This window comes from Mesoplodon densirostris, chromosome 11 (assembly GCF_025265405.1).
Source record: "Mesoplodon densirostris isolate mMesDen1 chromosome 11, mMesDen1 primary haplotype, whole genome shotgun sequence".
Lineage (NCBI taxonomy): Eukaryota > Metazoa > Chordata > Mammalia > Artiodactyla > Ziphiidae > Mesoplodon > Mesoplodon densirostris.
Window position 1 is genome coordinate 64,282,537 of NC_082671.1, and position 17,994 is coordinate 64,300,530.

Consider the following 17,994-nt stretch of genomic DNA (forward strand, 5'->3'; position numbering starts at 1 on the left):
TCCTTCCAGGATTACTTCCATTTCTTTCTACATTTGGTTTCAAGCATTTCATGCATTCACACATCAGTCACTTCAGCTCATCTCAGGCTCTGGAAACAGAGAGCACTGTCTGGCATAGATGAAAATGTAAAACAAAGCCCGACTCACTCTAACTGTATGAAGAACATTAGATACATCTTTCTTTTCTTAGGGCAAATTTTACAATTCACAAACACTGTTTTACCACAAAGTCTGAGATTTAGCTCGAGTAAGTTCTTCTGGGGGTGGCAAGGAGAAGGACAATAATTTTACACACAGAAAACTGAGATATAACTTACATACAGTGAATTACACAGATCATTAGTGTTTAACGAGTTGTGTCAAATCCAGGCAACCAATACCCATCTAGATAGAGCACATTTCCTCTACTCCAGAAAATTCCCTCATGCTCCTTCCCAGTCAACCCCCAACCTCCTTTGACAACCACTGTTCATGTCTGTATTGCCAATTAGCAGTACAGACAAGATTAGCTTTGCCAATTGTAGAACTTCATAGAATCATACAGTATGTACTGTTTGTCTAGCTTCTTGCATTCAGTATGTTTTGAGATTCGTCCATGTTGTTGTGTACACTGGTGGTTCATTCATTTCAATTACCGGGCAGTTTTAGCCATTCTCCCATTGACGGACATTCGAGTTGGTTCCAGTATTTGGCTATTACCAATAAAGCTGCTATAAACATTCTTTTACAAGGCTTTTGTGAACGTATGTTCTAGAGTAAATACCTAGGGTCATAGGCAAGTGTATGTTTAACTTTATAAAAAACTGCCAAAATGTTTCCCAAAGCGGTTGCACCATTTACACTCCCACCAGCAATGTACGAGAGTTCCAGTTGCTCCACATCCTTGCCAAAATTTGGTGCTGTCAGTCATTCTAATCCTAGCAATTCTAATGAGTATGCAGAGGTATCTCATTATGGTTTTACTTGTTTATAACAGCTTTATTGAGATATAATTAACAAAGCATACAATTCACTCATTTAAACTACATAATTCGATGGATTTTGGTATATTACATTATTAACTTTTTTAATTGTGGTAAAATATGTAACATAAAATTTGCCATTTTGACCATCTTTAAGTGTAGAATTCAGTGGCTTTAATTATATTAGTAATGTTGTACAACCATCACCACTAATTCCAAAACTTTTCTAAGACCCCAAACAAACTCTGTAACCATTAAACAATAACTCCCCCCACCAACCCCTGGTAATCTCTAATCTCCTTTCTGTCTCTATGAATTTGCCAATTCTAAGTACTTCATAGAGGTGGAATCTTACAAAATTTGTCCTTTTATGCCTGGCTTCTTTCACTTAGCATGTTTTCAAGGTTCACCCACATTATAGCACGTATCAGTACTTTATTCCTTTTTATGGCTAAATAATATTCCACTGTAGGTATATACCACATTTTGTTTATCCATTCATCTGCTGATGGACACTTAGGTTGTTTCCATCTCTTGGCTATTGTGAATAATACCTCAATGAACACTGGCATACAAGTATTTGTTTGAGTCCCTGCTTTCAACTCTCTTGGGTAAGTACATACCTAAGAGTGGAACTGCTGGGTCATACTCTGTGTTTAGCTTTTTGAGGTGCCACCAAACCGTTTTCCATAGTAGCTGAACCATTTCACATTCCCACCAGCAATGTACAAGGGTTCCAAATTCTCCACATCCTCACCAACACTTACTTTCCATTTTTTGGTAACAGCCATCCTAAAGAGCGCAGAGTGGTGTCTCATTGTTTTAATATGCATTTTCTTGATGATTAATGATGTTGAGTACTTTATCATGTGTTTGCTGGCCATTTATATAATCTTCCTTTGTAAAGCACAGATTTTTATGACCAATTTTTTAATTGGATTGTCTTTTTATTATTGAGTTGCAGGAGCACTTTTATATACTCCAAAGCAAGTTCTTTGTCAGAGATATGTATTGCAAATATTTTCAGTCTATGGCTTGCCTTTTTCATTTTCTTAATGGTGTCTTTTGATGAGCAGAAGTTTTTTTAATTTTGATAAAGTCTAGCTTGATAATCAATTTTTTCTTGCAAGGTTAATGTTATATGTGTCCTGGATAAGAAATGTCTGCCTACACACAAGATCACAAAGATATTCTCCCATCTTCTAAACATTTTATAGTTTTAGCTTTTATGTTTAGGTCTACAATCCATGTTGAAATATTTTTTGTGAATGGTCCAAGGTATGGGTCAAAGTTCGTTTTATTCCAATTAGATATCAAGTTGTTCTACCACCACCATTTGTTGAAATAAATAATTTTTAGATTGACTTTGGTTTAGAGTTTGCAAATATTTTGGAAATGGGCTTAACACTCCTTACACAACATTCAGCATTCAATAAAAGATAGGACCAAATGACTAAACACAAGAAGACAGAAAATGAGAATAGATAGTTATCAGGCACATTCTCTAAAAAAAAACTATAATTAATATGCTTAAGAAGGTAAATGACAAAATGAATTACAACAGAGTAATCCATTTTAAAAAATCAAACACAAATTCTGCAATACAATAACTCAAAAATACAATACCTGAAACTAAGAACACAATAGATAGCAGATTAGACATAGCAGAAAAGAGGAATAGAGAACTAGAAGGTAGATTAGCAGAAAAATTTCAAACCAAAGCTCAGAGAGAATGGGAAATACATAAAGGAGGCTTTGAGAGATATAAAATATAGTGAAAGGTTTAACATATGTGTAATTACAGTCCTTGAAGGAAAGGAAAGAACAGGAGAGAGGCAGTATTTGAAGAAACACTGGCTGACAATTTCCTAAACTGTTCAAAGACACCCAATTCAAGAAGCATTATCCAAACAGGATAATTACAAAAAAGCCAACCATCTCTGTCCTCATAGGCCTTCATTCTGGAAGGAGACAGAGAACAAATAAGAAACCACTATTAATAATTACACAGTAAATATGTTAGAATATAATACGTTCTTTCTTTAAAAAAGGGAAAATAGTTTATAAGGTAAAGGGGTCCCAAAGTATGGAGGGAAGTATCTGCACTATTATATAGGATATACAAAGCCACGAAGGAAGTAATCAGAAAAATAATTTTGACTAAACATAGGTTAACAAGAAAAAATTAGTCACACTGAGAGAAGCTTAAAAAAATTATTATCTACATGAACATGGAAGAAAAAAGACTATGCACGCACCATGAGTAATCACTTATACAAATAGCAGCAATTTGTTAAGCACCTATAATTATCAGACTGTATGCTAGATGCTAGGGATACAGGGAATGTGATACATTCACTTTATTCAAGAAGCTTATGGGATGAAAGAGCAATGAGGTATCAGTTTAAGCATGAGAGTAATTTACAGAAAGCAGTATCCAAATGTTACATTGTTTCATGAATACTCAAGAACCAGAACATAATCTTCCCTACAGAAAAAAACAGAGTAGCATTACTCAACAGAACTTACTGTGGTGATGGAAAAATTCTGTATCTGCACAGTCCAATAAGGTAACCACCAGCCACCCGTGACTGCCTACCGAGTACTTCAAATGTGGCTGGCACAAGGAATGGAATTATTAATTTTACTTATTGCTAATTAATTTAAATAGCCACATGTCACAAGTGGCTGCACAGACAGTGGAGGTATAGAGTATGACAACCAATCTGACTTGACTCTACACTTTAATAGAGGGGTCTGCATACATCATAAAGATAAATGATGAAGAAATACATCATAAGTGTAACTAAAGGGCTGGAAAATAAAACCTCCAGGAAAAGGCTGAAAACAGAATTCTTAATGTATTTACATCTTACTCTGTTCCAGAAAGAACCTAGCATGACTTGTAAAGACTCGGAGCACAGCCAAGAAAAATCACTTGTTAAATGTTAAAAATGCAGATGCATACATTAAAAAGGTATAAAACAAATTTAAAACAATTAATAAAAAGAACTATCTTCTACAAAGAAGAAATAACTGAATAGCCTCTTAGTACTGATGTTTTATGACCATAAGCAATTTTTTTTTTTTTTTACAGATTTTAGTGGTTAAGACACTATTCAAGGAGCGCGTTATAGAATATGGGTTTAATCCAGAGGACGAAAATTTTAGATTGGTATACTGATGATCTATATACCAATATATATAACAAATTACCCCCAAACTGAGCAGTTTAAAACAATCACATTTATGGTCTCACACAGGTCAGAGTCTCTCGTGAGCTTGCACACATGGCTGTGGGCTTGACTGGGACTGAGAGGATCCACTTCCTGGATGGTCATCACATGGCTGCCGGCAGGAGGCCTCAGTTCCTCATCACACAGATCTCTCTACTTGGACGCTTGAGTGTCCTCACAACATGGCAGCTGGCTTTGTCAGAGTGAGTAATCCAAGAGAGAAAGCAAAGGGGAAGCTGCACGGCTTTTTATGTCTCAGAAGTCACACACTGTCATTTCCCCCATGTCTATCATTTACAAATAAGTCACTAAGTTCAGCCCACACTCAAGGGGAGAGGAATTCTTTTGTTCCATCAATTACTTTCTTACTTTCCTCAGTATGTTTTTGCTTTGTCTGGTGTTTTTCTATTTGCTACTCTGAGGTCTCATTTTGCTTCACTTTACATCCCATCCAACTCCTAACACCTTGGTCCATCCTCCTTCTGGGTCCATTGACATTGGATGGATCCTCTCAGAGCAGCTGGACTCTGGAAACCCCATGAGTTTCTGTGAGGGTGATTTGCCCAAAGACACACAAAGAAGTAGTGGCAGAATCAGGACCAGAAGCCGGATCTCACAAACTCTCATCAAAGGCTCTCTGCCCCACCACACAACGATATGCCTCCCTATCCCAAGACCTGCACATCAGTTCACCTTTCCTGGTCTTCAAACTCCGCCTGGAATTAGGACAAACTTCCTGCCAGCCCCAGGAAAAACTCAAATCAAATATGGGACACATCTTCACTTCCTCATTCTTCCCCAACAATCTAACTGGTCCCTGAGTCTTGTCTATTCAATCTTGTAACTATTTTTCAGTATTTATCCTACCCACCCCCATAGATAATATCCTAAATTCAGGCACTTTTCTCTTTCACTTGGGCTTCTGCATCAACTTCTTAAAAGTCCCCTGCCTCTACCCTCACCCTAATGTATCCCCAACAGTAGCAGTCAGAGATCTTTCTAATATACAGATCTTGCCATGCCATGCCCTTGAAAGAACCTTCAATGCTTCCCCTCACAAGGGACAGAGTCAAGAAAGGTCTTGTAAACTGGCTCGGGGTCTCGGATTTTATCCTGCAGGTTATAAAGAGTGTCCCGATGTCTGACCATCTCCTCTGTACCATACACCTTACCTATGTTATCTCATTTAAACCACTCAGAAACTGTGCAAAATCAGCACACAGTCCCTTTGCACATACTGTTCTTTCTAATTAGCCCTCTCATCTGTAAGCCATGAAGCCAGAGTAATCTAAAACCTTTCCTGGCCCACCAATCTATCCATGAGGTCCGCAGTTCCCCCTGTGCCACTACCTCTTCTTGTCTAGACCTCCCCATTACAATTTGTTTACACAGCAATTACTCCAACATGCTTGAAAAAAGGGGGGGTATCACATTCATCTCTGCACCTTCAGCCTCTAGAAAAGAACCTGTTTCGGAGTAGGTGCTTAATAAAGGTAGATGACTGACTACTGACTAAAAGGAGGATCCGTCATGGTATAGATATGCCCAAGCAGTAACTCATTCAACACATCTCCCAGAGTATCATATCAATTAACATATCTCCCCAAAATCCATAAGGAGCAGTGCCCTGGGCTCTTAGCACTCTTTCAATTGTTCAACACTTCTTATTGTGATCTAAGGCAGTAGAAGTGCTCAGATCAAAAGGACCTCTAGGACTTCTATGCTCCCTCTACTCTTTGCTATCTGCTGGTTCCCCAGAACAGGACTTTCCAAGAGAAGACTTTTTATTTTTCAACTTCATCACCTAGCACAAAACCTGGCACATGGGGGACCATCCATAAATGTGTTAAAGGATAATATCAGCTAGCATTTACTTAGTACTATGTGTCAGGTATGTGCTAAGGATTTAATATGCATTATCTCATTTAATCCTGACAAACAACGTCCCCAGAAAGGTACTGTCCAACATTATTCCTATTAAACAGACGTGGAAACTGAGGCCCAGAAAAAACTAGAACAAAACCAAACAGGCACTGAGAGCATCACATACTTTATATTTTCACATTCTTTGTTTCATTTATTCCTCTGTACAATTCAGAAATGAAGTTATGTATTATATTCCCATTTTTAGGCAAGAAATCTTAAGGCTTGGAAAAACTGCACAATAACGCACGCACAGCTTGTACTGCCAGGAACCAAATCCAGGTATGTCAGACTCCTGGGCACCTTTGACAATGGCCATCTGGCCCTTCAATGGCAGAGTAAGGATTGAAGTGGCCTCTCCACAAAGCGCGGCCACCACTGGGGATACAAAGCCTGAGCTGACAGGCCGAATGGAGTGACGCCACCTCCCACCTTGCACATCTGTAACGTGTCTCTCCCCCACCAGCACATATGCTGACGCCGGCGGCCTGTCGGTCTGTTCCCGTTACAGGAGCGCCATCAACGCGACTCAACTAACCAAACAGGCAGCAGGCGGCCAAGGGCTCACTTGGTTCGGTCCCCCTTCCTGCAACCGGCTTCACACCTGTACTGACGGGCGGGGAGCTAGTGTCAGCCCCCCGCGGCACCTCGGGGACCAGGCGCGGGAGGACGCGGGCCTGGCATCGGCGGCCCGGGGCCCCTCGGGCGCCTCGCGGAGGCCGCCACCCCGCGGCCGTCCCGGGAGGAGGGGGCGGCCCTCTCCCCAACTGCCGCGCCCCCGCACTGCTCCCGCAGCCCCACCGGGCCGCCCCCGACGCTCGCGCCGCCCGGGTCGTTACCGATTCCGCTGCTCTTTGAAGAGCGCCGTCAGCGCGCGGAGAGCCTCGAGGTCCTGGATGGGCGCGGGCACCATGACGCCGGACAGCCTGCCGGGCGGCAGCCTGGGCGCCGCCATCTTGCCGCTCGCAGCTCGGGCCGAGCGGGCGACGACGAGGAGCAGCAGGAGGAGGAGCAGGAGGGAAGGCAGAAGGGGGAGGAGCGCGCTCCGCAGCCTCCGGACGCCGCCGCCGCCGCCTCTGCGCCGCTGCAGCCCGCGGCCGTGCTGGGAGAGCGCGAGAGCACGCGCGCCGGATCGCCTCAGGCTGGAGGACGCGACGGCTCGGCGAGGGGAGGGGGCGCGGGCGGAAGTCCCGCCTGTAGGGAGGGGGCGCCAGCCGGAAGTTTGGCCTGTGGGGAGGGGGCGCGGGCGGAAGTTGTGTTTGAGGGGGCGGGGAAGTCAGGAGGGTGGAGGAGCACAGAGGAGAAGTCCGGATGGGGCACCGGGACAGGGGCGCCCTGAGGGGGGAGGTGCGGGCAGAGGGGGTCTCCACGGGAGGGGTATGAGGAAGGGTCCTGCAGAGGCCCCCCCCGGCGGAAAAGGCTGAAGACCTGGATCCTGCGGTTGGGCGGGTTGATCGGTGCCCACACCGACCCACTCGGAACTGGAGCAGTCTATCTCCAGCTTGCAAGTCTCAGACCCTGGAAGCTCACTTCCCAATTCGTACTGATCATTTACTGACGATAACAGTTCATTTACCAGGCCTGCTTGGGATGAGAATACGTTGTTCCAGCTCATCGAGGGCTTTACATACAATTAGATGTCAAGGAGCTAGATTCTACATAGGTAGGGTAAGAATTGTGTTTTTCTAATGGAAATGAGTATATTTTATAGGAATCAGACAAGGCTTCTCTGGGGTGTTGGTAACTCACATGTTTTCTTTCCACCACGCTTTATCATATGATGTATATGTCCTTTCAACAGGCATTGTTGCCAAGCCCCATGCTAGGTGCTGGGCAAACGGTGGTCCCTCGGTATCTGTGTGGGATTGGTCCAGGATCTCCCATGGACACCAAAATCCGTGGATGCTCAAGTCCCATAGTTGGCCCTCTGTATCCACGGATGTGGAACTCATGGATACAGAGGGACGCCTGTGTAAATATCAATAAGGGACGATCCCAACCCTGAAGAAACTCAAAGACTATTTAGAGAGAGACAGGCAAACATAATTGAATACAGTTGATCACTGCTATGATAGAGGACTACACAAATTGCTATGGAACCGCTTAAAATATGTAAATAGTACCCTCTACATTTTTACTTGAAGAGTAGGTGTGTGTTTATAACGTAGCGCTTTTGATGCTCTTTGCCAAATAAAATTTAAAGACCCAGTAAACAACACTAGAGTATGCAGGAGAGCTGAAACATGAACAAGCAAGTCACCTGATATTGTAATTCAGCCATACCCATTTAAGTGACTACATATTCATTCATTCCACAAGTATTTCTATGTACCTACTATGCGCATTAGATCACCTAGCAGTGCTCAAGACCATTCAAAATGTTTAACAGTCTTTAAACTAGCAGGGCAAAATCTCCCAATTTTTCCCTGAAGAACAGGGAATAGTAAAACGTACTGTCACCAATCAAGACCTTACCCCTTGGACTTCCCTGGTGGCACCGTGGTTAAGAATCCGCCTGCCAATGCAAGGGACAAGGGTTCGAGCCCTGGCCCAGGAAGATGCCACATGCTGCGGAGCAACTAAGCCTGTGCGCCACAACTACTGAGCCCACGTGCCACAACTACTGAAGCCTGCACACGTAGAGCCCGTGCCCCACAACAAGAGAAGCCATGACAATGAGAAGCCCGCGCACTGAAATGAAGAGTAGCCCCCGCGGGCTTCCCTGGTGGCACAGTGGTTGAGAGTCCGCCTGCCGATGCAGGGGACACGGGTTCGTGCCCCGGTCCAGGAAGATCCCACATGCCGCGGAGAGGCTAGGCCTGTGAGCCATGGCCGCTGAGCCTGCACGTCCGGAGCCTGTGCTCCGCAACGGGAGAGGCCACAACAGTGAGAGGCCCGTGTACCACAAATATATATATATATATATATATATATATATATATATATATATATATATATATATATATAATAAGTCAACATTTCACTTTGCTCAAAACCCTCTAAAGGATTTCCATTTCACTCAGAACAAGAACCAAAGTTCTTCCAATGGAAGAGTCCCTAAATAGGGCACGTCCTTCATCCTCCCCCAACCCTGATCACATCTACTAGCCTCTTCCTCATCCCTTGAGCTTCAGCCACCCTGCCCTCCTTGTACTCCACCTGGGGATGTACCCTCCTGCCTCAGGATTTTGCACATGCTGTTCCTTTTTGCATGGAACACCTTCAATGCTCTCCCAGCAGATACTTGTGTGGTTTACTTCCTTCATCTGCTCAAAAGACCTCTTAATGGGTTTCCCTTATCAGTCTTTAAAACTGTAACACACCACCCAAATTCCTGATCCTCAGGACTTTTTCTCCACAGCCCTTAACAGTTTCTATATCATATCCTTTACTTACCTATTTATTTATTGTTACTTTATTTTGTGTACTGCCAGGAAGTTTAAGCTCCATGAGGACAAAGATTTTTGTCCTTTTTTTTTTTTAACTTTTGTATCTCCAGTATCTAGAAAAGGGCCGGCTATGTGGTAATTGCTCAGTAAATGTCAGTTAAGTTAATGAACAAGATATTTTTAAAATATATTTTCAGAAAGGAGAAAGGAAATCGCATGCCTCCTGAAGAAGGTCAACAATTCAAAAAGTACAGGAAAGAGGAAGGATGCAAGAGAGGAAGAAAAAATTTATAAAGAAGATTAAAAGAGAAATAGAGACATTAACAGGACAGACTAGAAGTATGGGTGAGTATAAGAAACAAAAGGATATTAAATTGGTCAAACAGTGGGGTGTTATTGACTGCCTGGAATTGACTAGAGGATTTCAACCTTGGCTGAATTGTCAGAACTAAGTTAATATTTCACTTGGGCTAAATGGCATTTTTTAAATGTTATATAATCATGCCTTAGGATGAACGTGCCACCACGTAGAAGTACGTGAATTAAACTTCAGACGAAATTTGTGATATGTTCTTGTATTCAGCCCACTGCAGAAGAGTTGCATCAGCAATGATTCAATAATCAAGAAGTTAAAATAAGTAAATAAAAAAGAAAGGAAAAAGAAATGGGGGAAAAAGAAAAGCAAGGGAGAAAGTAGGTGAGGCGCAAGGCAAAAAGATTTGGACCAAAGTGCATATGATTTGGGCAATGAAAGTGAATGCCGGTAAAGAGAACAAAAGATGAGCGACGGGGGAGAGAAACATTCTTGCTTGTGCTGGCTACTCTGAAACCTTCTCCTTACCATCTCTGCCTATGATTCTCTCACTAGAAAGCTTATGCCATATATCAGCCCCTCCACTGAAACATCATGTTTGTTAGATGCCGGAGTCAGCCCACAACTCTCTTTGGCACTAACTTTGCAGAGTCAGCCTTCTACTATAGACGTGTTTATGTACTGTCTTTCGAATCTGAGATTCCTCAAGGCAAGGACTTTATCTTCCTCATCCTGTTCAGGACCAAGTTCAATGCCTTGCGCTTAGAAGCAATGCTATAAATGTTTGTGGAACTGAAAACTTTGGTGATCAAAGGAAAAAGTAGCAGAGTAGTGTACTTGTTAAGAGCAGGGATCAGCAAACCACAGCCTGCAATCCAAATCTTTCCCACTATCTATTTTCATAAATTTTATTGGAAACTGTCACACTCATTCGTTTACATATTGCCTATGGCCTCTCTGATGCTACAGTGGCAGAGTTGAGTAGTCGTGACAGAGACTGTAGGCCTACAAAGTCTAAAATATTAACTATTTGGCTTTTCACAGGAAAGGTTTGCCAACCTCTGGTAAAGAACATGAGCTCTGGAATCAGACAAACTTGGATGATGTGAATTCTGCTTTCATCTCTTAGCACCTGACTTTGGACAAGTAACCACCTTTTTAAGCGTATTTTTTTTTCATTTGTAAAATGGAATAGTAATAATACATACTTAATTGAGCAGTTGGGAAGATTCAGTGGGATAGTCTATGTCACTATGATAGCTCAGTGTCTGTCATATATTTAGCTTAGCTATAGGACATTAAGCCAAGTGAAGTAAGCCATTTGCAAGAAAGACAAATACTGCGTGATTAGTCAAAATCATAGAGCAGAAAGCAGAATGGTGGTGGCCAGGGGCTGGAGGAGGAAAGAATGAGGATTTTTTTTTTTTAATGCACATAGAGCTTTCAGTTTCACAAGGTGAAAAGAATTATGGAGATAGATGATGGTGTTGGTTACACATTATGAATGCATTTAATATCACTGACCAGTACATTTAAAAATGGTTAAGATAGCAAATTTTACATTATGTGTATTTTACCACAATTTTTAAAATTATGTATTAATTTATTTGACTGTGCCAGGTCTTAGTTGCGGCATACGGGATCTTTAGTTTCGGCATGCAAACTCTTAGTTGCAGCATTCAAACCCTTAGTTGTGGCCTGTGGGATCTAGTTCCCTGACCAGGCGTCGAACCCGGCCCCCCTGCATTGGGAGCGTGGAGTCTTAGCCATTGGACCACCAGGGAATCCCGCACAATTTTTTTAGTGGAAGGGAAAAGGCCACCTCTGTAGGCACAGGCCCAGGTATATCTCTTGCCTGAGGACTTCCTCTGCTTTACACTTTTCAGCAGCTAAGATCACAGGAGGCTGAAGGTCAGAAAAGAAGAGAAATTCATTGAGAACAATCTGCAGAGGCCAGAACTACTTAACATCAAATGAGCTTTGCTGAGTCAAACAGTACCAAACAATAGTCAGATGTTATTAACACTCCTCCTGACTTCTCTGCCTAAACTTGGAATTCTTCCACTGGCATTGACATTGTCTGTTATTGAGCCCTTAATTATAGACATCAGGCAGAAAACTATGGAAGGGAAACTTACAAACTCCATTCTGAATGGAGCCATCATTGAGACAGTGGTTTAGACCAGTGCTATTCAAAGTGTTCTCTGTGAACCAACTCATGACAGGATTCTACTTCTGGGTGAGATGGATGAAGACCCTACCAGACCTCACACACACACACACACACACACACACACCACAAAAACAACCACAAAACCTGGATATCACACACACACACACACACACACACACACACACACACGCACCCAAACCACTTGAAGGTATTTGAGAGTGAACAGAAGCTGACAGGCTCTTATGAGGAGTGCATGCTCCTTGGAGGAGGGGAGATGGAGAGGCATACAAGTAAGTCGCTGTTCCTGTGGCTTTTATCTTGGGACTACATATTGTATACATTGTGTGTCCAGCATAGGGATCACATGTGGAAAACCCTGCATCTTTTCTGGCCTGTAGAAATATAAAAGTAAATGTATGAAAATACGAACATTGAGGAGAGTGGGAGAACTCACAAAAGGGAGAGAGCCAGAGAATGGATATTCAAATTCATTCTGTCCATACCTCTGACTGCCCTCTGAAGCACACACACGTGATGTAGACCCAAAGCAACTCAACTAAAGACAAACAATCTGAAGCAAGACTAGCGATATCCCTGAAGAAACAGAGTTTTCAGTTCACGTCCACACGAGAAAATTGCCTGATGAAACTAACACTTAGTAGAGGAAAATAACAGAACCCAGAATCTCTCCAACTTAATATTCACATCAGGATACAATCCAAAAGCTATCTGAAAGGAACAAGGAAAAAGGAAATGGACAAGAAAACCAATGAAATCCATCCATGCTATAAGCCAGATGTTAGAACTGACAGAAACAGATTTTAAAGTAAATATTATAACTAAATTCAATGAATTAAAATAAAACAGACCTCAATGAATAAAAACTTCAAGAGGAAAGTGGTAAATCTCAGCAGAGAAATACAATGTGAAAAAAAGACCAAATGGAAATAGTAGACTTGAAGAAGACATGACAGATAAAAGAGTAAGTGAAATCAAACCAAGAGATAGATTAATAGGTAAATAAATGAAAGAAGAAAGAAAGAAAAAAAGGAAGGAAGGGGAAGGAAGGAGGGAAGAATAAAGGGGAGAAGGAAGAAAGAAAAAGAAAAACAAAGAAAGAAAGAAAGAAAGATAAAGAAAGGAGGTAGAGAAGGAAGGAAGAGAGAGCGGGAAAAGGAAGGGAGGGAGGGAGGGAAAGAGGAAGGGGAGAAAACAATTTTCCAAGAATAAGAACAGAGAAAACATGGGAAAAAAAGGAACAGAATTTCAGGGACCTGTTAGAGGATATCAGATGTTCAAATGTTAGTGTAATTGCAATACCAGGAGGATAGGAGACAGAGAACAAGACACACAAACACACACACAAAGTATTTGAAGAAATAATGGCCAAAATTTTCCAAACCTGATGAAAGATGGAAATTTGCAGATATAAGTGTTAAACCAGCACCAAGCAAAATAAACACAAAGAGCCTATGCCAAGACACATCACACTATTGAAGGCTGAAATGATAGCGCCAAGAGCAAAAGTACATATTTATACACAGAAAAACAATGATCTGAAGGACAGCTGACCTATTAGAAACTATGGAGGCTACAAGACAGCAGAATGACCTCTTTAAACTACTGAATGAAAAAACTGTCAATTCTGTGTCTGGAAAAAACATCATTCAAGAATGAAAACAAAGACATTTTAAGATAAAACATAACTAAGAGAATTCCTTTCCAACAGAACCACACCATGGGAAATGCTGAGGGAGCTTCTTTGGGCTGAGGGAAATGCTATCAGATAGAAATGCAAATCCTAAAAAGATGGAAGAGTATTAGAAATGGTAATATCTGGGTAAATGCAAATGACCATTTTCTTCTACTTGCCCTTTTCCTCCTAATTGTTTTATGAACCATATAACAGTTTATAGCAAAAATTATAACATAATTTAACTTATTACTTATAATTTAACTTATAATTTATAATTATAATATAATTATAAGAAAATTAAAACATTTTCTTGTGAGGTTTATAACATATGGAAATGTATGAAGTGTAACAACAATAATACAAGAGACAGAGGCGATATTGACCTGAGTTCATTGTATAATAGATTCCTTAGGGCAACCACTAAAAAAAAAATGCAAAGAATTATAGATAAGATGCCAACAGGAAAATTGAAATGGAATTCTAAAAAACATTCTAAACAAAAGGAGCAATGTGAGGGGGGGATGCAGAAGAGACAAACAAACAAACAAACAAAATGGCAAATCCAGCCCAACCATATCAATAATTACGGTAAAGGATAATGGAATAAACACTCTAATTAAAGGTTAGAAATAATCAGAATGGATTTGTTTGTTTGTTTGTTTGTTTACTTTTTGTTTTGCGGTACGCGGTCCTCTCACCGCTGTGGCCCCTCCTGCCGCGGAGCACAGGCTCTTGGATGCGCAGGCTCAGCGGCCATGGCTCACGGGCCCAGCCGCTCCGCGGCATGTGGGATCTTCCCGGTCCGGGGCACAAACCCGTGTCCCCTGCATCGGCAGGCGGACTCTCAACCACTGCGCCACCAGGAAAGCCCTAGAATGGATTTTTTTAAAGACAACTATATAAAGACAGGTAAGTTGAAAGTTAACGGATGGAAAATAGATATACCATGCAAACTATAAGCATAAAAGGTCAGAGTGGCTATATTAATATTGGATAAAATAGATTTTATCAGAATGTTTTACCGGGGATAAAGATGGACACTTCATAATGATGAAAGAGCAAATTCATCAGGAAGATGTAATAATCATAAATGTGTATTTGCCCAATAAGAAAGTTTCAGATACATGAAGCAAAAAATGACAGAATTAAAAGGAGACAGGCAATTCCACAATCATAATTGGATATTTTACCACTCCTATCTTATCATTGGCTAGAAAAACTAAACAAAAATTGTCAATGATATAGAATATCTGAACAATAGTTTAAACCTTTTTTACTTAGGTAATAGTTCCACAGTGCAACAATTTTCAACAATGATACAGCATGCATTCTTTTCAAGTGCACTTGGGTAGACCATGTTCTGGGCATAAAATAAGTCTTAACACATTTACAAAGATTGAAATCATACAGAGTATGTTCTCTGACTGCAGTGGGATTATATCAGAAATCAGTAATAATAAAATAACCTGGAAGTCCCCCAAATATTTGAAAAGCTTAAAAACAAACTTCTAAATAATAATTGGATCAAAAAAGAAATACAAAAGAAATTAGAAAGCGTTTTGGACTGAGTGATGATGAAAATGTCATATCAAAGTTAGTGGGATAAGGTTAAAGCGGTGTTTAGAAGGAAATGTAGTTTTAAATGCATAGGTTGGAAAAGAAGAAAGAGCTCAAACACATTATCTAAGCTTTCATCTTAAGATACTAGAAAAAGGAGAGCAAATTAAACCCAAAACAAGCATAAGGAAGGAAATAATAAAAATAAGGGGAGGACTTCCCTGGTGATGCAGTGGTTAAGAATCCGCCTGCCAATGCAGGGGACACAGGTTCAATCCCTGGTCCAGGAAGATCCCACATGCCACGGAGCAACTAAGCCCGTGCACCACAACTACTGAGCCTACGCTCTAGAGCCTGTGAGCCACAACTACTGAGCCCACGTGCCACAACTACTGAAGCCCACACTACTAGAGCCTGTGCTATGCAACAAGAGAAGCCACCACAGTGAGAAGCCCGTGCACCACAACAAAGAGTAGCCCCCGCTTGCTGCAACTAAAGAAAGCCCGCACGCAGCAGCAAAGACCCAATGCAGCCAAATAAATAAATAAATAAATAATAAAAAGAGCAATTTAAAAAAAAGGTAAGGGGAAACAATCAATGAAATAATAGAAAAATAATATGGAGTATCAGTGAAAGCAAAAACTTTTTCTTTGAAAAGGATAATAAAATTGAGAAGCTTCTAGCTGGACTGATTATTGGGAATAAAAGAGAAGACATGACTACAGATTCTATAGACATTAAAAGAATAATAAGGGCATGTTATGAACAACTTTATGGCAATAAACATGACAATCTATGTGAAATGGACAAATTCCTTGAAAGACACGAATTACCAAAACTCATCCAGAAAAAAGTATAAAACTTGACCAGCCTGATATCAATTAAATACATTGAATTTGTAAATAAAAACCTTGGGCTTCCCTGGTGGCGCAGTGGTTGAGAGTCTGCTTGCTGATGCAGGGGACGCGGGTTCGTGCCCCGGTCCAGGAGGATCCCACATGCCGTGGAGTGGCTGGGCCCGTGAGCCATGGCCGCTGAGCCTGCGCGTCCGCAGCCTGTGCTCCACAACAGGAGAGGCCACAACAGTGAGAGGCCTGCGTACCGCAAAAAAATAAAAAATAAATAAATAAATAAAAATAAAAACCTTCCCATAAAGCAAACTCCAGAGTGACATGGCTTCAGTGGTAAATTCTCTCATGCATTTAAGAAAGAAATAGTATCAATTCTACACAAACTCTTTCAGAAAAAAAGAGGTAACATTTCTCAACTTACTTTATGAGGCTAGCTAGTATTAACCTGATTCCAAAACCAAGCAAAGACCTCATAAGGAAAAAAAGAGCTACAGACTAATATCCCTCATAGACACAAAAATCCTTAACAAAATATTCACAAATCAAACCATATATTAAAATGACAATACATCAGGGCCACGTGGGGTCATATTCTGGGAATGTAAGATTAGGTTAATATCCCAAACTCAATCAATATGGTTCATCATATTAATAGAATAAAAGAGAAAAGCCATATTATCATTTCAATAGGTGCAAGTAAAAACATTTGATAAAATTCAAGAGGCTTTCTTGACAAAAACTCCCAGAAAGGTAAAAACAGAAGGGAATTTTCAAAACCTGATTAAGAGCATTTACAAAAAACTTACACCCAACATCATATTCAATGGTGAAAGACACAATGCTTTCTATATAAGATCAGGAACAAGGCAAAGATGTCTGCTCTTACTATGTCTATTTAACATTTTACTGGATATCCTAGCCAAGACTAGGAAAAGAAATGGAAGATATACAAATTAGAAAAGAAGTAAAAATGTCCTTTTTGCAGACCACTTAATCATGTATGTAGAAAGCCCTAATGAGTCCTATGAAAACTCTACTGGAACTAGTAAGTGAATGTAGCAGGGTTATATATGAAAATCAATTGTATTTCTATACACTAGCGATGAACAATTACAAGTTCAATTTAATGAATGACTTCACTTATGATAACATCAAAAATACTTAGGAATAAATTTAAATGAAAGACATACGGGTCCTGTACAATGAAAACCACAAAACATTACAAAAGGAAATCGAAAAAGACCTAAATAAATGAAAATATATACCATGTTCATAGACTGAAAGACTTGATATTTTTAAGATGTCAGTCCTCCTCAAATTGATCTATATATTCAATGCAAAAAAAAATTTTAACAGTCTTTGTAAAAAGACATTGACACTTAAAAATTTGTGTGAAAAGACAAAGGACCTAAAATACCCAATACCATTTTGCAAAATAAGAACAAAGTTGAAGGATTTAAACTATTTGATTTCAAGACTTACTATAAAGCTACAGTCATCAAGACAGTGTGGAATTGGCACGTAGATCAATGGAATAGTATAGAGAATCCAGAAATATGCCCACACTTATATGGTCAATTCACTTTTAATAAAAGCACCAAGGTAATTCAAAGGAGACATCAATGAGATACCATTATGCACCCATTAGAAAGGCTAAAGTTGGGAAAACAGATAATAACAGTGTTATTGATGATGCAGAAGGACTGGTGGGACAGAAAGTTGTACAGCTACTTTGCAAAACAGTAGGGCAATATCTTTTTTTAAATTAATTAATTATTTTTGGCTGCGTTGGGTCTTGGTCGCTGCATGTGGGCTTTCTCTAGTTGCGGCTAGCGGGGGCTACTCCTCGTTGCAGGGTGTGGGCTTCTCATTGCGGTGGCTTCTCTTGTTGCGG

General features: G+C 40.7%; 1 protein-coding gene across 1 annotated transcript in view; it reads right to left on the reverse strand.

Moving 5' to 3' along the window:
- The window catches only part of ATXN10 (ataxin 10), a 160,210-nt gene extending 152,919 nt beyond the window's left edge, over positions 1 to 7,291 (reverse strand). The window contains exon 1 of the mRNA XM_060113591.1: positions 6,961 to 7,291. Within this exon, the coding sequence (XP_059969574.1) occupies positions 6,961 to 7,076 (116 nt within the window). The 5' untranslated portion in view covers positions 7,077 to 7,291. The remainder of the gene's footprint in view (positions 1 to 6,960) is intronic.
- Between the last annotated feature and the right edge of the window lie 10,703 nt (positions 7,292 to 17,994).